Source organism: Parasteatoda tepidariorum, chromosome 5 (genome assembly GCF_043381705.1).
Source record: "Parasteatoda tepidariorum isolate YZ-2023 chromosome 5, CAS_Ptep_4.0, whole genome shotgun sequence".
Classification (NCBI taxonomy): Eukaryota; Metazoa; Arthropoda; class Arachnida; order Araneae; family Theridiidae; genus Parasteatoda; species Parasteatoda tepidariorum.
The window spans coordinates 39,530,883-39,555,328 of record NC_092208.1 but is presented as its reverse complement, the minus strand read 5'-3'; the positions used below and the strand labels follow the sequence as shown (position 1 = coordinate 39,555,328).

Genomic DNA, 24,446 nt, shown 5'->3' with positions numbered 1-24,446 from the left:
ATTTTTGAGAATATAAATAATGACTGAGCAATGAAAGTTATTTAGATTTTAAAAAAAAAAAAAAAACAAAGCATAGATCTGTAGCAATAACTGTTGAAAGAACATTTGAAATACCACATGGATTAACGAGAATATTGGTGCAAAATGAGAGTGTTAAAGGAATGTTTTCTGCATAAAAAAATTCTTTCAACATTTCAACAGAAAAGAATTTTTTTACTTCATTATTCTTTATTTTTCATTCTGCCAGTGTTTTCATTACAGAAGAAAAATGGGAGAGAATTTCTCACCCTTTCTCAAAAACCGGGTGAGATTTCAAAAAGTTAAGTCAGATTTCTAAAAGTTAAAAAAACACGAATAGACCTGGAAAAAAATATTTCTTTAATTATAATACATTTTTAACATCTTCAAATTTCTAAACCATTGAATATTTTTGCTGCATCATCATATGAAAAATGTTCTATATCTACTTTTTCATCAGTATTCTCATTAGGTCGTTCAAATGCTCATCAGTCAATCTGTTACGATATTTTGTTTTAATTCGCTTTTGGGTGCTAAATGATCTTGCAAAAGATGCTGAACTATTCGGAATCACTAATTAAATTTGTAGCATTGTGCACACACTTTCCTATCCTCTACATCTGCAAGCATAGGCTTTTCAATTGTTTCTGTTATGGAATAGTTAAGTTCGTTGAAGTTATTTCCATGTTCATGCTTCTTGTTAGGTCTTCCAGCATAGTTTTCCCAAACTTCAACTTTTACAAATTGCTGTAAATTGTTAATGAGGCAGTTTGGTAATTCATTAACAGCTAAAAATAGAGCTAACTGTAAAAAAACTTATTATAAAGGGCTCATTTTTTTCTCAACGCTCGTCGTAGCTGTTTTATTTATTTTTTCTTTCAAAATGGTGAAAGACAAAATTTTTTCCGAAATTCGAGAGATTCGTGCATTTTAAAATTGATTAATAGAGTGCACGAACTTCTCGCCTTAATCATTTTTTAATGCGAGAAAAGAAAAAAATATGCGAGATTCTCGCACTGTAGTGAAATCAAGAAAAATCATGAACATTTCTTTCCCCTCCAATGTGTGAAAAAAGGCATCTTTTAAATATAATTTTAGAGAAAATTTTTTTTTTTTGCTGTATAGAAAACCAAAATTCTTTACTTCCTAAAATAAAATTCTTTCTCTGCAAAAACTTTAACATTCTGCAACAATGCCCCCGCCATTCTGCCACAGGGGTTCTTTAAATATTTATATTATTCTAAATTTGTTCGTCTTCGCCATAAAAGCCGTCCATCTGGGTTCCACTGAAATTACTTTTTAGGACTCAAATTGTTAATCAATCTCAGTTGTTCTCTACTCTCAAACTGATGATTTTAATACACCAATCTTTTTTATCATGCAAATATCTACCCTATAATACCAATACCATTATAACAATTTCCTTGTGATTAATGCACTTTTCCGAGCATCTTTATGCTTGAATTTCCCTGTCTCATATCACACTTTTCACCCTACTGCATTGTCAGAAAGATTTTTTTTTTTAAAAAATGCAGTAATTATATTCTTATTAATTTATTTAATGTCAATACCATTAGAAATTTGAAAAAATATTCTGCTAAACTCAAAAGAATTACAAATTATAATTATAAGATGTTGCAATCAACTACCCAGCCCCTTATTGACAAACTTCTCAAAATAGGTAAAATAGGACTGAACTAATAAGATATGAGTCTGGTTTAGTAGATGATCTGATAAGAGTCTGGTTTAGCAAGAAACATCACTAGATTAGTGTATTTGATACTGGGGTTACATTGTTACAATTTTTCTACTGATTGACTAAAACATTAATACATTGTACAATTTACAATTGTACCATTTATATCAATATTATTATTACGTAAAAGCTTGCAGTTTAATTTACTTTTAATTATAGTTTTCTTTAATATTAAAAACTTATTGTACCTTACAACCTGCATTTGGACTCCATTCTCTAGAAATCTGCTACCTAGTTTAACTTTTTTATCAGTACTTCTCATCATGGTTAATGACAGAAAGTTGCTATCTTGGTTTCTCATCTTGCACATTTCTGCTGCCATTTTTAAATACTCTTATACATTTTCATATGATTCCTTTGCACGAAAATTTTTTTTGGTGTTCTTTTATCTGTGGATCAAATTCAGCTAAGTGCACGTCTTTCGTCTTTTGCATTAATAAATTAAATGATTTCATAATTGGTAGGGTTGAGGGACAAAAAGCATGTAAATTCTGCTAAATTTTTTATTATGGCATTTTTTTTATGATAGCCAAAAGTTGCAGGGACTTAAAACACATGGGTAGAGTGACATAGTGTTGTAACTACTGAATTTCAAAATGATTCTTATAAAGCAAGCCCCATAAGTTAAAGACCTGAGTCTAAGTGTCAATTCTTATTTCATTCTTTTTTAACTACACAACATTCTTTATTTTGCTTACTCATTTACTTCTGAAAATCTTAGTGGAAGCTGCATCTAAATAATCTTTGATTTTTCTTAGTGTGCAAAAAGATCCAAGAGTATTTGCAAGCAAAGAATAGATCAACAAACCTAAAAAAACAATAGTAATTTGGAATCAGTAGTGCAGTAATTCAGAATCCTTTGAATGCTAGGAATTAAACTAAGAGTTAAGGGGTGCTCTGAATTGTATCTGTTTTAATTAGTGATTTGTTAAAGTATGTAAATTCGTTTAGGAAGCAATTGTAACTAAAGAGTCCTGAATAGTTTCAGCAGTACTTTGTTTTATATGTGCTATATGAATAAACGTAATTTTTCTATGTAAAGCTGTGTTATAAATAAAAAAAAAAAATTTTGTATTTATGCTACAATTGTTATTATTTTATTGTGCAAATATGCAGTTAATATGACAGAAAAGTGCAAGAAGGAAAGGAAAAACAAGAACAGAATACCATATTGATGTAATGATTAAACTCTTATGTATTAAATTGTTGTTTTCAAAGCTCCATGACCCATTTAAGATATTATTTCATGAATAATATTATGTACTATGCATGAAAATCATTATAAATACTGCTTCAAAAAGAAGTTTAGGCTAAATCAATGTATCACTTTAGTGTGTCATTTCTTTGCAAATATACTAAAAACATAGAGATAGTAGGAAATAATGAAGATGAAAAATGTATAAACTTCAAAGCTAATTCATGCATTTTCACTAAAATGCCACTTAAATCTTTCATTTACTCAGTTACACAATTATTACTAGTGTAGTTTTTGTTGTACATTTCTCTTTTTTACTGTGATCATGATTATAGCTTTTTGATTGACTGAGTGATAAACTGAAACCTTATTAAGTATTTCTTCAAATGTAATAATAAATTTTCAATAAATTGAAAAATAAATATATTTTAAAAACACTTAATTATAACAGAAACTACTTTACATACTGTTAGTTTTGGTCAAATCTATTTAAAATTAAAAAGTGTAAATATATATAAAAAAAAAAGATTGGTTTGCGGAAATGCCATTTAAACTTTGTAAAAAGCTTATTTAATTCAAATGTGCTTCAATTCAAAAATCACTTGTTACTGGCTTATTTGTTATAGTTTGTACTTAAAATTTTGGGACAATTTTACTCTGTAAACTATGCATTTTTTTAAAAAATGTTTTAGTGTAGTTTTTCCTGAAAAATTTTCAGTTAAGCAAAGCTCAAAAATACAGTCTGAGTAAAATAACAATGCGGCCACACAGAAGATTAATACTTTTCCATTACCAAGTTACTATTTTAAAAAATATATCTTTTTCAAAAATAAATTCATTTTTTTTGTATTTCATTATTTGAATACTAATATTTAAAAACCTAAATCTTTATAAATGAGTATTTTGATCTTTATTAATGCTTTGAATAAAAACAAAGTCAAATTTATATTAATTTTTCTTACATATTTTGTTTATGTAAAATTAAAATATTTTAAAAACTATTCATTTTCTGTAGGGAATTTTCTATTCCCTTTCTTCCCTTCATTTACTTCATTTTATGGTTTTGTCACTTTTTAACATTAACCCTTGTCAAAAGTCAGTTACGTGATATTAAAAGCCAATCAGGATGATTTGTAGTTTTCTGACTTTAAAATGCTAATGTTATTGTTTATTATTTTTATTATGACTTTATCGCAGCCGAGCAACAATAAAGATGTTTTAATTTTTTCTTTTCAGGAGAAGGTGGTGCCCAGCTAGTTGGCTCCCGCCTTTGGCAATAATCATTAATAATTTCTGCATCAGATTGATCATTCTTTTGTCGTACAAGTTTACTCCTTGCATAAGATTTTATGCAATAAGGATTTACTACACTAACAAAATGTCCAGCATTGTGTATAAATTCAGGTAAAGCTTCACTGTAGCAACCAGTGGATTCCATACATGCCTTTACTTCTGCTACGTTATGCTTTTGTAGAAAACTCAGCAGACCTTGAAATCCATTTTTTTCTAGTTTCACGTTTCCCTTTTTTACTTATAAACGAGAGGAAGACATCAAAACGATCTTTCGATACGTCTATGCCTAAAAAGTTTTTGATCATATATAACTTCATACATTACCATTTAAAGTGAAAAGTAAGGCTAGTCTTGTGAATAAAGAATTAGAACCATTTAGGTCTTTCTACGATACCGTTCAGCCTATACTTTTGAGAAGGGGGCTCTTATCTTTTTTACAAATTTTATATCTAAGTATGCACTCAGAGTTCCTCCCTTCTCCATCTAACGCTTAAGCTTAAAACATTAGATGCTTTCTTCAAGATACAAGTACATGTATTTGTGAGAACGCGTTACATAAAAATAGGGTTGTGAAAATAAAGGTGTGAAATTATTTCAACAAAGTTAGGTAATTTAGTTCATACGTAAATTTAGTTAAAGTAGGCTAGTATAGCTGGTTTTGCGATAGAGTAGAATTACTATAAAGAAAAGTTCGCATGATTCACATGGTAGACCAACGCATCCCAAAACAAAAAAACTCTCACGCTTGTTGTTTTTAATTAAACAAAAGTAACTATACTATTATAGTGATAAAAAACATGAATATATATCTATTGAAAAGTAGTATTATTGGTCATAAAAAAATAACTTTGCTTTGCTGATTTTTATTGCTACTATGCAATTAGAGGTTTTGCTGTTACCATTGCAAAATACTGAAAGCTCCTCACATAAACGAGGTGGTTATTCAAGGAGTCCAGGTAAGGAAAATAGTGAAATGAGTAGAAAACGGAAGCATTCTGTTACAGACAAAGATAGTACAGTATTGAAGAAGCTGTGCTATGAAGATTCAGAATTTCCTAGTGATTTACAAGATGAATCTAGACGGGATTTGTCTAATGAAGAAATAATATTTGCTAAAAGTGTGGTTGGTAGAGAAGGAACACCTGAATTTGATCAGTTCTTAGATTTTTTAATTAGAGAAAAAAGACTAGAAATTCTGAAAAGAAATGAAATAAAGCCAGCTAATATGTCCAGTATTTTAAATAGAGCACGAGCTAAAGCTGCAAAAGCTTTTGAAGAATTATATGACCTTTGGTTTGATGCAGAAGGAAATAAAACTCAATATTTAAAAACTTTAGAAAAAGAAGGAATAAATCTATCTAGTATGTCCAGTATTTTAAGTAAGGCAGGAGCTAAAGCTGCAGAAGCTTTTAAAGAATTATATGATCTTTGGTTTGATGCAGAAGAAAATAAAACTCAATATTTAAAAACTCTAGAAGAAAAAGAGATGAATTTAGCTAATATGTCTAGTATTTTGCATGGAGCAGGAGCTAAAGCTGCAAAAGCTTTTAAAGAATTATATGACCTGTGGTTTGATCAGAACGGGAAAAAAACACAATACTTAATAAAACTGGAAGAAAGTAGAGTAGATCTAGTTCGTATATCTAGTATCTTAAGTGGGGTAGGAGCTAATGCTACAAAAACTTTTAAAGAATTATATGACCTTTGGTTTGATACAGAAGGAAATAAAACTCAATATTTAAAAACTTTAGAAAAAGAAGGAGTAAATCTAACTAATGTATCCAGTATTTTGGGTAAAGTAGGAGCTAAAGCTGCAAAAGCTTTTAAAGAATTATATGACCTTTGGTTTGATGCAAAAGGAAATAAAACTAAATATTTAAAAACTCTAGAAAAAGAAGGAGTAAATCTAACTAACATATCCACTATTTTAAATGGAACAGGAGTTAAAGCTGCAAAAGCTTTTAAAGAATTATATGACCTTTGGTTTGACGCAGAAGGAAATAAAACTCAATATTTAAAAACACTAGAAAAAGAAGGAATAAATCTACCTAATATATCCAGTATTTTACATCGATCAAGAGCTAAAGCTGCAAAAGCTTTTAAAGAATTATATGACCTTTGGTTTGATGCAGAAGGAAATAAAACTCAATATTTAAAAACTCTAGAAAAAGAAGGAATAAAGCTACCTAATATATCCAGTATTTTAGGTGGAGCAGCAACTAAAGCTACAAAAGCTTTTAAAGAATTATATGATCTTTGGTTTGATGCTGAAGGAAATAAAACGAAACATTTAAAGCACTTTATTAAGAAAAAAGATGGGGACGAAAGTTTTACGCTGCATAACTTATCTGGTATTTTAAGTAGGGCAGGAGCTAATGCTAAAGATGCTTTTGAAAAGTTGCATAGTGTGTGTTTTTATGACAAAGGGAAAAGAACAGAACTTTTAGATGATTTCTATAAGGCAGGTTTTAAGCCAAGCAACTTATCCTGTATATTAAGTGGATCAGGGGTTCATGCTTCTTCTACTTTAAAAAAACTGCATAGTGTTTGTTTTAATAAGAAAAGGAAAAAAACCAAGCTTTTAACTGACATATATAAAGCAGGTTTTAGGCCATGTGATTTATGTAGTATACTGAGTGGAGCAGCGGATAGTTTAAAAAAATTTCATGATTTTTGTTTTACAGGAGAGACAAAAAAGTATTTATACCATTTTCTTTATGAGAAGGGAGGTCTTACACCGAGTTATTTATCTGGGATATTACACGGAGCAAAAGCTAATATTTGTTATGCTTTAAAAGATTTTCATGATGTTTGTTTTGATGAGAAGGGAAACACAACACAGCTTTTAGATGATTTCTATAGGGCAGGTCTTAGGTCGTATAATCTATCAAATGTATTATCCCTGGCAGGAAATAATGCTGCTTCTATTTTAAGAAATTTTCATATATCATGTTTTAAGGAAAATTATTTAAATCACTTCTTAGCCGAGGAGGAGCTTTTTACGCCAAAAAATTTATCAACTAAGCTATTATATGGAGTAGGAATTAATATTTGTCCTATATTTGAAAAATTACATAATCTTTGTTTTGATAAAGCTGGAAACAAAACAAGTTATTTAAGCGATCTTATCGAAAATCACCCGCCCCGCGAGATACTTTACATATTACGAGAAAAAATTTAAAAAGCTCCTTCTACTTTCTTAGATGGACAAAATTATGTGAAGAAGGCAAAGCAACCAATGCAGGTCCTAAACAAAGTAACTCATCTGAGAGAATAGAACAAGAACAAAATTTAGATAGTCTACAACAGAGTGATCCTAAAGCTAAGAGAAAAACTCGGAAGGGTACTACCAATCGGGGTAGAAACAGACAAGATGATAAAATTTTAGACAGCAACAGGTAGCTCTTGTATCTCAAGAGATTTATCTCCAAAACAAATACAGTCGGTATGCCATAACAAAAAACAATGAGAGATGTTTTCACACTTATCAAAATTTGTATCATCCATGGATTGGTAAAGCAAGGGCTTTATTTGAAGAACCTGGAGTTAAGATTGATGGTAAATGTGTAGCAATTACATGTGACTTATCTCAAGTTTTATTATTGCAGAGTGACAAATCTTTTTTAAGTAACTTCGGCTGAAATTTATGAGCATATAGCACAAGGTAAGCAGATATCTAAAAGGGAAGAAAGAGACGTTTTTGCTTTCAGCAAATTATTTGACAGTTTTGAACAACAACTAGATTCTGCTGCGAATAGTCTACCTTTAAACATAATCAATACTAAGAGCTACAAAACACTTGGTGGCTTATCTAATTGCATAGCTGAAATTAAAGGTGACTTTGCTATCCATCTAGTTACAAGTAACCACGTTGTTGCTATTTATAGAACAGATGATAATTATACTTATTTTGACAGTAACACAGCATTTGTTTCTGGGTTAAAAAGCGTTATGGAAGTTGAAGAATTTGCTGGCTATAAAGTAGGAGGAAAAGGTTTTCTTCTTTAGCGCTTTGATGTTGAGCAAGCTAATAAGCTATTATCGAGTAGAGGTGGACAAGTTCTGGCAAAAAAAATTAAAACAGAACGTCAACTTCTCGCAGAGCAAGATAAGGAGCTTGGCCTTATTCAGGTTAATGGTCAAGAAGTATCCAGAGTACAGTTATACAACTTTGGGACTAAGATTAATGTGGAAGGTAGTGTACCGTTACTTATTAACGCTGATATGAATTTAAGTAGTAAAAAATTCCAAGATTATCTAGGTAGAAAATAAGTGAGTATGACAGCCAGAGAATATCTTGATCACTTAAAAGGTAGCAAGAATGCAGGAGAGGTAGTACAAGCAACCAAAACAATCCCTTTCATAGGCTAAAAAAGTGAAGTTGAAGAAGCAGAGCAAACACACAAGCTTTATAAGAACAGTTGGTTAAAGGAACAATTAATTCTATACTTGCCCTTGTTAACATTAGCCGGTCAGAGAGTCAGTTGCCAGGAAAAACAGATGATAAACCTAGAACCTGTTTAAATGATCCAACAGTGGACAACCAACAACTATTTCCTTCTGAAGTTGTTTAATTTCAGCTTGAGGGAGACCAGTAGATTCAGCTATTAAATTGACAGATACACCAGCTCTAAGTAGGTTTTTTGCGACTTCAATTTTTTCTTCTTTTTGTCCCTCTTCTCTACATTTTTCATGACCGATTTGGATGCCTTCTTGTCTCCCTTTTTCTTGACCTAATTTAACACCTTCATCAAACTTTTATGTGTTTTTTAATTTGTTCATATGCTAGTAACTCTTCTTCTGACCAATTAAACTTATTCATCTTTTCATACGCTCGTTTGATGATGACGTCACTACCAACTATTTTATCTAGGTCCTCTTCCCTTGTTTCTGCTGCATATCGAAAAAAATAACACCACTTTTCAACTATATTTTCTAGTTGATCTTCTTTCGTTTTTGTAAATTTTGGTAGTTCTATGAATACGAAATAAAAGTCCTTTTAGTCATGCTCAAAGCTATTCTTTACTAAGATGATGTGATTTGTACTTAGTCTTATCTGGAAAAATAATGCAATCAGCAACAGCGCTGAGGATAATTTCTTGAGATTATGATAATCATCACCTTGATTTGCTTGATTGGAATAGGCTTTAGCAGCGTAATATTGAGTACGCTTTTCAAAGCCCTTAGTTTTAGTGAACTGGTCAGGTAAGGAAGCAGTATTACTACTACTCCCTCCCTTAGAAACGCAGCATGCAGGTTTCCCTACACTACGCTTGAACCCCTTATCTAAGTTCTTCTTTTCTCGAACCGGTTTGTCTTTCATAAATCCTCAGAATACATCAACTTTAGTGGTGACACTAACAGTAGAGAACCTTCTCTTGAAAAGTAGCTTGGTAACATTCTTGTTCGTTTCACTCTCTCATCAAAATACTTTTTACATTATAAGTCAAGTGAATTTGCATCCGCCCTGATTTTAACATGATGTCTAATAGGAATGTTGCTTAGTTTGAGTAAGCTCATAAACCTTATTCCCTTTGGTTTGTTCTTGCATACAGAAGTAGCAAATACCCATTGACGATGATTCATTACTTTAAAGTAACGATTTTTTATCCTTTACGGATGTCTTGTCTTTGCCCATTTCCATAAACTATGCCAAATTTCATTGTCTATCTTGCTGAACGCTTTTTTAGCATGACGGTAGTGGTTTCCCCATCCTCTTAAAAAAGGGTTGAGTGATTTAATTACTACAGCTTGTGAACTGCCTATATTTACTTTTATTAATGCACACACTTTTTTAAGAAACCTTTTAATACTTTCCTTCGTAATGAATAATTTCTTACTATATCTACGCACATTACAGCCAAGAAAGCCGAACCCTTTTGCAATAAATGTAATCTTTGTCTTTTCTTCTGACAGAGCTAGACCTCTTTCACGAAGAAAGGATAATACCATAGGCTTGACTTCATCTTCCAGTAACTCATGTGTAAAACCTGAAATAATAAAGTCGTCTGCGTACCTGATTTAATTTACTCCACTTCTGATTTTGTCTCTTCTTTTGCTACCTAATTTACCAAAGTGACTTTCTAATAACCGTTCAAGGCCATCTAAGGTAAAATTAGCTATTGGAGAAATTATACCTCCTTGCGGAGTGCCCTCAGTTGTGGGATACAAGGTTTTTGACTCTAAGAAACCAGCCTTTAACCAACTGGAGAATTTTTTTCTCCATAGGAATATGCTTCATAAGCCATTCATGGTTAATGTTGTCAAAGCACCCTTTGATATCGCCTTTTAATATCCATTGTGGTCGATTGCGCCTTGCCAATAATAAGTGACAAGCCTTAATAGCATCTGCGCAGGATCTTTTGGACCTAAAGCCGTAGGAGTGACGATCACTGATTGTTTCAGATATTGGTTCCAGAGCAAACAAATACAATGCTTGCATAGCTCTATCTTTTATCCTGGGTATGCCAAGAGGTCTTCTTTTGCCATTAGATTTATTGATATAAATTCGTTTTAGCGGGGAAGGTTTATATCCTCTTTGCTTTAACTGCTTTATTCCTTGAATTTTAGCATTGCAAGTTAACCACAGTTGACGATCTACACCTGCCGTGTTTTTTCCGTGTTTTTCAGTTACTCTTTTATCAGTTAAAGCTTTGCTACTAAAGAAGCGTGTGAGAAGATGTTGTAAAGCTTTCACCTTACCCCATCTTCCTTGTTGGACAGCCTTAACAATACGTCTTTGTAGCCGAACAACTTGTTGGCATTTCTTCTGGAGTAACTGGTTCCATGCGTCGGAGTTGTAGGTAGGTGCACTTACAGTTTTATTTGTAATCATCTGCTTTCCTGTTGGTGGTTAACAAAATTTCTTGTCACGAGGGACCAAGTGGAAGTCTGCTCGTTTTCACGTGAGTTGATGTTTTAAACTCTATCCATTTCGTTACAAAATGGCATTCACTTTCTCCATTACCCTTTACCTGCACTTTCAACAACATTCCTTACGGTTTGCTTGCCATATAGGTGGAAATACAGGCTTACCCTGTTGATTCTGTCATACAATAGTGGGTTAGGTGACTTCTTGATACCGGTGGAAATATTATTTGCGTACACCCAGAGAGGAAAAATGTAACTTATCCACATTACCTTTTGGTCAGAGCTTATCAGCATCTTCAGCTCTTTCATTTTAACGATACTTATGAAGCTTCACTTACATTCACCATACCACTAGCCTAGCCCCCCAACCACGTGATGCTCGTAGTTTATGCTCCTCTTATAATTACACATATGTACACTGACTGAGCAAAACTCATGGGATACCCACCTAATATCTGGTCGGGCCCCCTCTGGCCCTGCGGAGTGCAGCAATACGGCGTGGAAGTAAGTCTGCAAGGCTCTGGAACACGTCCGGAGGTAGTTGGCACCACACATCCTGCAGAGTGGCAGTCGATTGTGGCCTGTTCGTGGGTTGAGGATTCAATGCTCTGAGCCTGATGTCGAGGGCATCCCAGATATGTTCAATGGGGTTCATATCAGGACTTCGAGGTGGCCAATTCAGTCGTTGGATCTCACCTGCATGCTCGTCAAACCAGGCACAGACGATATTGGCGTGATGTGGGGCTGCGTTGTCATCTTGATACACAGCAATGTCATCAGGGTGTTGAAACATGACAAAAGGGTGGAGATGGTCTCCAAGCAGCTGAAGATACCGCTGACCTGTCAATGTGGCATCCAGAACGACCAGGGGGCCCATTCCATGCCACGAAAATGCACCCCACACCGTGACTGATAGGCCACCGGCCTGGACTGTGCCCACTTGGCATGCTAGATCCATCGCTTCGTGCGGTGTGCGACACACACGGTGCCTCCCATCAGCATGGAACAATTGATAATGTGATTCGTCAGACCAGATGACATTGCGCCACTGTTGCAGTGTCCATCCGTGGTGATTGGTGGCAAATGCACGCCGAATTGTCCGATGGCGCTGGGTTAGCAGTGGCAGACGTGTGGGGCGACAGCTCTCATACCCGAGAACACGCATGTTCCGACGGATTGTCCACTGGGACACGTCTCTATCATGGCCAGTGTTGAATTCAGCCGTGATTTGTTGCACATTTGCTCTCCTCGTTTGCTCTTTGTTGCACATCTCAAGTTACCACACGTCTCGGGTTACGCTTGTCTCGGTCATTTAGGGCCTGTGGACGCCCGGAATGGTGTCTGTTGTGGACTGTGACACCATCATTCACCCATTCTCGGTAAACTCTCGGCACGGTTGACCTTGGGAAGCCGAATTCCAGAGCCACTTCCAAAATGGAATGTCCCATGCGTCGAGCACCCACAACCATGCTGCATTCGAATGCCCGTTCACTCACGACGACGTTGCATTTTACCTGATCACTCACACAGTCACTTCAAGTAATGCCTAACACACAACTGAGACCGTTGCGGAGGCCACCAGGTGGCGTTGGTCACACGTGCTGTCCATCCACAAATCAGAGCCAACCACAAACCAAAATACAACACTCTCAGATATACTCGTGAAATAAACTAAATACTCACATACATTAATTTATATATATTTAATAATAGAAATATGAGAAATGTATATTATTTCACGCTATCCTCAAATATTATTAAAAAATTATAGTAAGTGATTAAAAATTGATTAATTTTCACTTCAAAAAAAAAATATATATATATATACTAATGTCAGGTGTATAGATAAAAAATATTGTAAAATAAAAACAAGAATTCATGAATTAAATGCATTTATATAAAATACAGTACATTTAGTTTATTCATTGCCAACATTTGTTTTTTAGATTAGATGACAGACATTATTTAAAAAAGACAAGCTCACTGGATAAAATATAAGTCACCAGAAGTCTCTTCCCTGCAATTACTGGTACTTTGCACTTGTGAAAAAAAAGTTAAGTATCTAAAACTCCAAATGTAAAGAAAAAGCTCTGCATATAGAAACGTTGTAATGTTTACATAGTTTACACAAAAAATCATCTTATGATAATTCATTTTCTTCAATTCAGAAATTCAACACCAGGGAGTGCAAATGCTAAATACTCACATACATTAATTTATATGTATATATTATTTAATAATAGAAAATATGAAAAATATATATTATTTCATGCTATCCTCAATTTTCATTAAAAAATAATAGTAAGTTATTAAAAATTGTAACTTTTTATTATTACTTTAGAAAAATAGTTTTTAAATTAACATAAATGTAACATACATAACAAAAAGCAAAATTAAAATTTTAACTGTTAGTAAAAAAAAATGAAAAGTAAAACTTACACAACACTCAAGTGATTATTTTGGAATAATATCCCAAATAATTCTTTAATGATATTAATAAATAAAAAAAAATGAACAAAACATGAAATTGATTTTTGTTTAAATGTCACTGGCCAATATTTCATTCACACTTGTAAAACAAACCAAATTAGCATGTTGACTACCAGTAGAAAATAGTATAACTTACCCAGTAACCAAGTTATCCGAATTAATTAATACTAATAATAACTAAGGATTTATATTATTTTAATTCTACTACTAAGGAAATTCAACAAATTGAAAATATGAAAACTTAATACCAAAAATTAACAATGTTCATAAAAAAAAACTTTGCTTTGATGGTTAAAGCAATTGGAAATGATTTGCTTACATGGGGTACATATAAGATAAGTAGCTTGTAACAGTATTCAGTAAACAACACTAAAAAATTTTTCTTTTAAAGGAATAAATAAAATAAAATTTTAGACATCTTCATTGATTAACATTTGAGAAGTTTAATTTTACACGAAAAATATTTTTAAAAAAAATCGTGAATGGAAAATTATAAGCAAAATTGCAAGGTTTTCAGACAATAATAATTATAAAACACACAAAAAAATTATGACAATAACATGCTGTTAAGAAAAGAAAATTTTTTTCAATTGGATCATAGTGTCTTCAGGATTTTGCACAGTATGTCCTATAACTCTCTTATCATGAAATAATTCATAATCATTTCCACCTTCTGAAGTTTTATCACCAAAAAAATATATTTTCTCAAAACCATCTTTCTCAACGTAATTTAGGCAAAATGTTTTATCCCAACCAGCAGGAAAGCAATCAAAACTAATCTGTCCACCTAAAACATTAAAGTAGACAATTCTGTATAGTTAAAAAAATATTAAAGATTTCAAACATTATTTTTGGCTAGAAACAAGGAATAATTTTTTAAATACATATTAATGAAAACTTATATCTTCATTAAGACTTTGATTTAGGTAAGTTTTAAGTATTGTTCACAAAAAAGTATTAGATATTATAACAAAGAAGCATTAAGCATAAATGAACATTGGTGAAGTTAGACAAATTTTGATAACCTTAAAGAGTGGTAAAAAATAAATAGAATTTAACAAGCTCATGCAGTGATTATAAAATTTGCATGGTATAAAATTTTTGACATGTAAAACATAAACAGGCTTGTTAAAATTAACTTATTAAAGTGTGAAATACATAGAAAATTACATTCATACAACCAATACAGGAAAATGATAGAAAATAAATTTTAATAGCTTCCAATCAAGCAAATTCAAAATAATTTCTAAGTACAATAAAATTTTTTAATAAAATTCACTACAGATATAAAAAAGAACTTCTGTATTCTGTCCTCTAAATTTACAAATAGTTTCATAAATTTTTAAAAGTAAATATAAAATATATGAAAGCCTTTCAAAATTAAATTAATTCTTGCATATAATTTTGATGTTAAAAATAAGAATGTAACGAATATTTGGCCACTATTTGGTATTTGGCCCTTTTGCCAAATATTCGGTACAGCAAATATTTAGTAGAATGTTTGGGTAAATATTTGGCTAAGGTACTCAGAAAGGTATTTCCGACAAAGTTTTTTTTGGGTAAATTCAAATAGATTTATTGAAGAAAATTCTAAGTTTTTTTTACTATACATTATTAGAAATAGCTTTAACACATATTTTTTAAGTTCTAAAACTTTTTTCCCTTCACCCCATACCAATAATACTGCTAAGTTTTGATTGTTTTTAAATCATGACTAAATTTATTAATATCTAAAACTGAACTTATTAATACCTATAACCTTCAGATATCTTATTTATTTTGGAATTAGTAAGTTCAATTAAAAATTAAGTTATACTTAACACAAAAAAAATTACTTTAACATTTTTATTAAGGTTATAATCAATTTTATTATCAACACTTTTGCAAATTAATTTTCATGTGTACAGATTATATATAAAATGCAATAACAATTTAATTTCAACACCTTAAGGACCAGTCCCCCACTATAATAAAGTCTTTTTTTTTTTACACTGAGCATTACCTATAAATTAAATATAATATAACAAAAGGTTTAAGAAATATTTCATCCGATAAAATTGCTTATAAATTTTTAACATTCATAAAGTAACAAATAATTAATGACTTGTAAAAATCGGGACTTAAATTTTAATACTATTATCATTGTTTATGCATAATTATATAAAAAGTATAAGATAATATTTGTATTTTAGTTTATTTGAAATATTTGTACAACACTGAAAATTGAAATTGTTCTTTGTGAAATCAGAGATGAATTTTTAAACTATTAACTAATATTTATAACCTTGAGAGAAGAGGAGACAAAGGCAATTTTCAAGAGAAAAGGTCTAAGTATTTGTGGTAGAACTCAGGTGGACAGCTTACGGTGAAGGCAAACAAATTTAGAATTACATAAAATCTTTAAAGAGCCTGATGACACATAATGCTTGAAAATCCAAAGGATAAAGTGTGCTGGACATATGGTTAGAATGCAGGAAGACCAAAACTGTCAAAAACTATTTCTAGCTAAGACTATAGGAATTAGACAAAGAGGCAAATCTTGCCTTAGAGGGATCAACTGTTTCAAAAAAAACATCGACATTCTGAGAACTTAAAATTGGAAGACAATCACCAAATGGGGAAATGCCCGAAAAAGACTCCTTGAGAAGGCCATTATCCACTCAGGGCCATTGAAGAAGAACTAATATTTAAAAATGCCATTATTGTGCTATTGAAGAAGAATTAATACTTAAAAATGCCATTGAAGAAGAAATAATACCTAAAAATTACATTGTTGTGGCATTGAAGAAAAACTAATACTTAAAAATTTATCAAAAACTAACCATGTAAATAGTTTCATTAATGAATGGGTAGTATAATGTATATATTTTTAAAAGAATCCCGTAATATTTGCTTCTGGATTAGTTCCTTTTATCAATTATTATTAATAAATGCTTTTATATTAATTTTTATGTCAATAAAATGTAATATAGGTAGTAAGGTTGAGATAACTGTTTTTGTGTTTAATGTTATTTATATTGAGCTGAACAAAAATACTCAGTTGTCTACTTTGAACAAGAAAGAGTGAAACGTTTATAGAAACACATTTCATATCAATTAAAAAACTCACCAATAGAATATACCAATCCAAGATTAGGAAAAGTTTTTCTGAGAACTTCTACAAACGATTCTCGAATTTTATGTATCTAAAGAAAATGAAACAACAAATTGAAAATCTTTAAGTTACAATAACACATCACATAAATAAGGCACATTTTGTATAAATTAGTGAAATAATAATACAATTATTTTATTACAGAAAACCTACATTATAGTTTATCTTTGCTAATGCAAACAGGACAATTAACAAAAAACAAGAGTAAATACTAATTGCCACCTCGGTAAAATATTCTTTTTATAAACTTATTCAGTTTTGAGGTATCTTATCTTTCTAAATTTTGTCCATTTCAGATAGAGTCTCAGGGCAATACATACACAAACACCAAACACACACAGATATATATATTTCAATAACACAACGAGGGTTTTCAAAAAAAATTTAAATATGAAATATAGAATAGAATTTTTACAAAAAGAGGTTGACTATTATCACACATTATATGAATATAAGCAACATTAACTCAACTTCAAATGAAATTCTATTAAATTTTATAGTAAATTTTAAGTTTGCATTTCACCCAAATCAAATAAAAAATACATTTTTTAAAAATAAATAATGGAAAAATTATATATTACTTTATCATATGCTGCAAAATCGTCACGTTCTGCTTGACTACAGCTTCTACCAATAGGGCATATATTTATGAGTCCATTACGAAATTCCACAAAATTTCCACTGAAAAACATATTTTTTCCTGTTACAAAATGTTATAAATTAAGATAAATCTGACGAAGTGTGCGAAATCCTTAAAAAATACAGTAGTAATTTTGTGACAAAAGAATTATAGTCATTATAAACATTAAAAATTTTAACATGATATCTTACCATTTATTAAATAATGTTATCTAAAAATGCAACAGCATTACTCACAAAGATATTAAACTCAAAAAATGTGTAAAATGCTTGAAATTATTATTTTGTAGTATTTTTTAATTACTTTTCAAATAATAATATAGCAACAAAAACAAATTATACTACATCAAAAGATTGTTACGTTTTAGTATTATAGTAAAGCTTTCATTGTTAAAGTTTGTATCAATTCGAATTTAGATATTGAGTTAGATAAAAGTGAAAGTACAATACTTACAAATTAAATTTATAAAATTCAAAAACAATGTTACTGATGAATTTGAGTTAAATTGAAGAAAATTAATATTGAAGACGGTTTCAGAATATTTAAAAATAAAATCAATTCCATACATCAGCGATGATACTACCTTGCATCAATCAAGAAAAAATATCAAAGTTTCTCTTATTTTTTTAGAATTTTCTTAACTGTTCTTCAAAATTAAATTATAGTGAAAAACTTAATTAGATAATAGAAAAAAAATTACTTTAAACAATATACTACTTTTAAAATTTCAAAACAATGCTAAAATAATTGCAAAGGAAAAAATAATAGTAAAAATAAACTAACCGTTTAACAGGCAAAGTTATTTTTGACATATACATTAAACAAAAATTTATGAGGTTCTGCAATTTTTCTTCACCCATATGTCCCAAAATACTCTGAAAAATATTTAAAATAATAAGGTCATTAGAAGGGTTATGGCAATAAACAGGGATTTCACTCATGCATTATGTGTCTAATACTCTAAAAATTGTGTAAGTACATATAAAATAAGTTGTCACACGCTCCTTGGAATTCAAAATTTTTTAGGGCAGAAAAAAAAATAGTGTGCCAGCAAAATTATTTCAACATAATTATAAACAAACTTTAAATATAGATACAAAAAATTTATTTTTCTTAATTATTTTTAAGTCCTTATAGCTAAAAGAGAAAATTAGAATAATTCTGGGCATCAAAATTATATCATTGCATTTACTTGATACAGGTCCTTCAATCAGTCCTAATTAAAAACCTTGATTATTCACATATTTGTTATGATTATGAATACATAATGAGTTTCAATAGATGGATAAAGAAAATCCATATTTCAGATTAGGACCAGCTTTTAGTAAAAAATGAACCAGCAGTATTGAAGTCCTGACCTACTGTTTCTAAAGTATAAGGACAGTGAATTAAGGACCTATTGTCTCTAAAGTATAGCAGAATCACTGGATAAACATAAAAAATATGTATGCAAATAAATATAGGTAATCAAAAAATAAACAACAAATTTACGAATAAGAACAAGACATAGGTAATAAAAACAAAATAAACCTTTTAATAAAAACAAAGAAAATAACATTAAAAATAATCACATCCAAGAATACATAATACTTAATTTATTATTTAAAATTCTTAGAAATGACTGCTGATTGAAAAGATTGTGCTAATTTAAGAGAAAACTTTCACCTTAGATCTATATAATTTTATTAGTAATTAGTAGATTTCCCTCCAAAATATATACTAACTGGACTTAAACATACCTAACAGACTCAAACAAAATTAAAAGCAGGATTAATTATAAAATTTTAGATTCATAAAATGACTAATCATCAATGCACTATATTTTATTCAGACATTTACAAAACTGAATCAGACTAAAACATAATTGGTCATTATGTATGGAAGGTTTTTAAATATCAAATTTTGATATTTCAAGCCAAAGTATTTAATTTCAATGATGCACAGAAAATAGATCAATATTTTTCAAAGACAAAATTTTACAAATAAATTCCAATATTATGACTGTAGTGTCATAATATTGGGAATATATAAAGCATTTCATCGATAAACGTATAGTTACACAAGTGAGCAAATTTAGGTGAATGTTTTTCCTATGCATCATTTCTCAATTAATAACATGAGAAAACTGACCATTCCTGAGAGAATAGCATAATTTAAAACACAACTTTCTACATATTATAAAATTAAAGTAATTTAATAAAAAAAAAACAACATGGAAACAATGAAAATATTGAATAAAACTTTAATCATAGTGCTAATTAACTGAAAATTTAAAAAAAATAATTTAAAATATGTAAACCTGTTTTCCAACAAGTGATCCATTTTTATAAGCGACTAATCCATTTTCTGCAAAAATATAGTCATATTTGTTAACCACTGAAAAAGAAAATTCACAAATTAAGAATTTTAAATAATCATGATTCAATGTACAGTGCACAAAATCGAAAATGGAACGCTCTGAATAACTTTTGATCTAATGATCGGATCGTCTTGTCTAGAACTTATTCTTAATGAGGGGTGACCTCAAATAATTACCTAGTGTAGACAATATATTTAGTTATGAAATCAGACACAGAAACATACTTTCTCCGAATAAACATACCGTTTTTTCAACGGGTTTCTGACCCCCAAAATATAGGGATTAGCTGCAATCTGGGAAATATGGTCCCCATCATAGTTTGGTTAAGATAGCGATGGCTAGTATGGGCTCCTTAATGTTAGTTTTACTTTTTGTGTATTTCGCCATATCTCGTAAAAATTTTAAGCGAAATAAAACAAATTTTGTGCACCATTGTAAAATTCAATTATCCAAAGGAAATTCCATTGAAAAATTAATTTTATTAAATATTTAATGGGTGTTGGTGCAACCTAGGACAATGTTCCATTCACAAATAACAATTAATAGGAAATTTATAAAGAAAACAAATAAGCAAAAGGGTGGTTCCAATTTGTCAGAATAATAAACAATTACTATGTTAGAGAAGAGTATAACAAAAATATATTTGCTTACACTTGAAAATTGGCACGGACCAGCCCTGAGAGAAACACATGGCATATTTTGAGAATTACTGCTATTTAGCATTTTAACATACAATGGTATTTAATGTTTCTCTTCTGATAATTAAATAATAAAACATTTTAAATCATTCAATAGAATTCTAACATGATTATTATTGGTATTATAATATAATTATTGACATCTTGCTTTAAAAATATAAATAAGCATGAAAAAATACAGCACAAAACTATGTTTGATTCTGAAAATATTCTGTATATATGATTCTGTAACAGTATGAAGAGCCTAATGAAAAACACTATGAGTGATATAGAACCACCAGAAATCGTCTCCTATACTCAAAGACAATATGTTCTTAAAGTTAGAAATTTAAAATGTTTTCAAAATATCACTTAATGTATTCTTTCACTAAATTACTTGATTTAATTCATATTAATTAATTAATAACCTCAAAATAAGAAATATTTTTATTTTGTACCATTAGGTACAAAAGCATGTTACATTTAGGTAAATATATATTTCTTTCAAATAAAAATCATATCAAAATGAAAATTAATTTTCTGACCAAAAGAGAGTTCTGTTAATGTTAAAAGAAATACATAAAAAATCAACCTGCAGAGCCTTCATTCATTTGTTCAGTAATTTTCTTCATATCAGATCCTCCTACAAGTCCTATTGAGACTTTCTCTCTTAAAACTTTCAAAAAATCTTTCATTTCATCTGATATTATCTGAAATAAATTTAAAATGATCATAAAAGAGGTATAAAAAAATTAAAGGAACAAAAACATCATAAAGAAAATATTTTAAGAACCAAAAATGTCACAAGATAATATAACAAAAGCTGACAACAATAAATATTTTTTACCTTTGATAAAAAGCTTCAATTGCATTGCAATAACTAAGAAATGCAACCTTATTATTTCTTTATAATTTTATTAGACAAATATATTTTTAAAATGAAAATAATAATGTTTAATAGTAAAATAAAATTCTTCAAATTTCTATTATATTATCATATCATATATTTATCATATTTTAAGCATTTCATAACTTTTTAATTTTTATTCATAGTTGATAGGGTTGACAACTTTTTGACATGTGGCAATTTAAAAATGGGTAAAATTATCACACAAAAACCCAAAGTACTTTTAAACATTCTACAAATTATATCTGCCATTCTTTCCTTAAATCAAAAGACAGGTAATACAAAACTAAAATAAAAATTATTTCATAACCTTTTAATGCTTTATTACATTAAAATTTTGTTTACATGTTCTTGTTATAAATTTATCCATTGATGTAATTTGGATTTTTCAAGTTGTAGATTTTACAAAAAAAAAATATTTCCATTAAAAAAAACAGAAATGATTTTATAATTTTTGTTGTAAGTTTTTGATCCTTGTGTGTTCAGTCAATTTTGCATCATTAGGATTTTCTGCTACTCAAAATATATTAATAATATACATGTTATTTAGATATGAAGTTAAGGCAAAGAGCCTTTATAAAGCTAAAACTACAACAAACAAACAAACTGGTGACAAAACAAAAAAAAGTCCATTTCGTATAAGCAAATCTGTACAACCAATTTTTTAATACAGATGTTATGACATAAGAGGCATTACATATTTCTTAGCTCTTAAGCTTCTTAGAAATAAATTTGCAAGATTATTTAAAATTGGTAATACTTCTTGGCAATAAATTTGTACAGATTATTTAAAATTTAATTTTAATAATGCTGGATTGATTTTAACTTTGGCAGTATTATTTTTTCGTTTACTTGCTAATAATGAATCGCTTCTCATGCTACTAAGTGTCATTTTGGATGTACTCATACACTTGTAATTTGATTTTGTTTTAAATGCCCCATGGCCCTTCAGTCTGACTGTTATATATGTTTGAAAACAAATTAAAAAAGAAAAATCATTAATGCTAACACTTTTATTCTCTAAGATTCTTTTTTTTTTGGACCAGCTCAAAAAAAAAAATATGAATAAATTTATTTATTTGTTACTAAGCTCTTGAAAAGTATAGTATATTTAGAATGGTCACTGCAAAGATCATTTTTTTTCAATATAACTTGCTAAAATGAAATAATTTTTGCCTATTTCTCCAGGAATTATAAAGACATAAGATATCATCATAGCATAGTTTTGCAAATATAGACCATTTCATCGAATACTAAATAGAGTGTAGTTAAATACTGACATTATAACTGAACTTTTGTATGTTTTTGAAGAGTTTAGGTATTATATTTCCGTTTGGATTTTTTAGAATCCAAATGTTATTTAAAGAATATAGAAAAAAATTATGTGGCAGTACATACACCTTAACAATAGATTCATTATGAAATTATACATAATTATGTTGATTGAAAATTTTAAAAAAAAATAATCACAGCATGAGTTCGACAAAAAGATTTATTTTATTGACGCTGATGACTATGCTTCATAACATTACTAGTTAGAAGAATGTCAACAAAAAAAAAACATAATCTAATGCTGCAAGGAGAAAAAAAATTTAAGCTGTGCATTTAACAATTTGAAAAAATACATAAATATTTCAAAGATTAAAAATTAGTTAAAGCAAATTTTAAGACAGCAGAATAAAACAAAAAAAAACTTATATATTTAAAATATTTTTTTGACAAAAAAGTACAAATAAAATAATATAAATTGCATTCGAATTTATAACTTTTTTAAGATTCGAAACTACTCAAATGTGTACAAAAGGAATATTTTTATATTATGATACGAGCCAAAATAATCCCTAAGTCATGGCCACTTCCAGGCAATGGCTAACTAAAAAAACACAAAAAGATGATAGAAGGAAAAAAAATTTAAAACATTGTAGTAGGGGACTAACCAACACCTCCTAGAAGAAGGAAGGCTTCAGCACGAATCAATTTAGTAGTCTGATGTGACGAAGTTAACTATGCAGATGAAACATAAGAAAGATGTCGTTACATTCGGGGTACTAAGCTGCGCAGTGGTTGAAAATATGAAATATGTCATTACGTTTGGACTACTAATGGATATTTATGGTAACCCGTGCTGAAGCCTGCTCTTTTCTAGGAGGTGTTGAACTAACTCGAAGGATATAACTAGTACCACCCCATGTAAGCCTTGGGAAAATAATTACAAATCTATAATCAATTTGGTGCCTTGGCGATAGTAGTTCACGTGACAGATTACATAATGATCCCCAGGGGGCTAACTCGAAAGTAGCTAGTAGCCAATCTGGCCAAACCTCTAATTTTTTTTTTTAAGATTTGCATGTTTACCCAAAACGGGGAGATTTCTGCATCGTGATCTTGGAAACTAAAAAAAAACACCACAGAAAGGGACCAACTCGATACCTATAACTTGTAAATCACGAAATATCCCCTTCGGAATCCTGCAAATTTAGTTACTTGTTTTTTGTTTTTTTTCTTCAAATGTAATATATTTTTTATCGCGAAAGTAAGAGGGGTACCAGATTGTTAACTTTCACCAAGATCTGTTTCCTTTATACCTGCATAGCAACGGACTAAGTATTCTTATTTCTAACTAAATTTCAGAAAAAATTAGAATCGAAAATTTGGGTATTTTAAACACTAAACTGGGGGAAACATTTGCACTTGTTATAACAAATAATTAAGGAAATGAGTTAAAAAAATATTAAATAGAATTAGGAAATAAATAAAAATTGCATTTATAATTATTTTACGGTATATATATACATAAAAAATCTGCAGATTGTTAAGTGGAAATTATAAAAAAATTAGAAGTCTAAATCAAACCTGTCGAGAAAGTGTCAAAGTGCCATCCACATCAAATAAAACTAATTCTTTTCCCATGTTCAGATAGTTCCGAAAATGTCTGAATTAACAAAATATTTTGGTACCAAATGCTAAAATAATGTTAGCGATAAACTTTAAATAAAGGTTATCAGCGAATAACAATATAACACATAAGCACTTAAGTTTTGATTTAACTGATGACAACAAACAGTTGATGCAGTCGAAATTTGTGCC

The 24,446-nt window shown here is 29.8% G+C and overlaps 2 protein-coding genes across 4 annotated transcripts; one reads left to right on the top strand and one right to left on the bottom strand.

The window, feature by feature from the left end:
- Positions 1-4,079: 4,079 nt before the first annotated feature.
- On the top strand, positions 4,080-13,211 carry LOC107444616 (uncharacterized). 3 transcript variants are annotated; one of them, XM_071181330.1, is made up of 3 exons: positions 4,080-8,457; positions 10,893-11,065; positions 13,079-13,211. In XM_071181330.1, the coding sequence occupies exon 1, from the start codon at positions 5,137-5,139 to the stop codon at positions 7,441-7,443; it is 2,307 nt and encodes a 768-aa protein (XP_071037431.1). In that variant the 5' UTR covers positions 4,080-5,136; the 3' UTR covers positions 7,444-8,457; positions 10,893-11,065; positions 13,079-13,211. The 3 variants fall into 3 exon arrangements, with proteins under 3 accessions (XP_071037431.1, XP_042897015.1, XP_071037430.1); XM_043041081.2 differs by having other exon boundaries at positions 10,833-11,065; XM_071181329.1 differs by lacking the exon at positions 10,893-11,065 and having other exon boundaries at positions 4,080-8,896; positions 13,079-13,201.
- On the bottom strand, positions 13,008-24,429 carry LOC107444617 (phosphomannomutase 2). Its single transcript, XM_016058829.4, has 7 exons — positions 24,213-24,429; positions 21,045-21,162; positions 19,716-19,792; positions 18,200-18,291; positions 17,358-17,457; positions 16,732-16,807; positions 13,008-14,409 (listed from the first exon to the last, which is right to left on the bottom strand). Exons 1-7 carry the CDS (start codon positions 24,267-24,269, stop codon positions 14,189-14,191), a joined length of 741 nt encoding a protein of 246 aa, XP_015914315.2. The 5' UTR covers positions 24,270-24,429; the 3' UTR covers positions 13,008-14,188.
- Positions 24,430-24,446: the final 17 nt, after the last annotated feature.

Coding starts and splice junctions, on each gene's coding strand:
- LOC107444616 (XM_071181330.1), top strand. CDS start 5,137: ATGCAATTAGAGGTTTTGCTGTTACCATTGCAAAATACTGAAAGCTCC.
- LOC107444617 (XM_016058829.4), bottom strand. CDS start 24,269: ATGGGAAAAGAATTAGTTTTATTTGATGTGGATGGCACTTTGACACTT. Junction 16,808..17,357: donor ATTTTGCAGCATATGATAAA/GTAATATATAAT, acceptor CATTTTCTTTAG/ATACATAAAATTCGAGAATC. Junction 14,410..16,731: donor TGGATTGGTATATTCTATTG/GTGAGTTTTTTA, acceptor TTAATGTTTTAG/GTGGACAGATTAGTTTTGAT.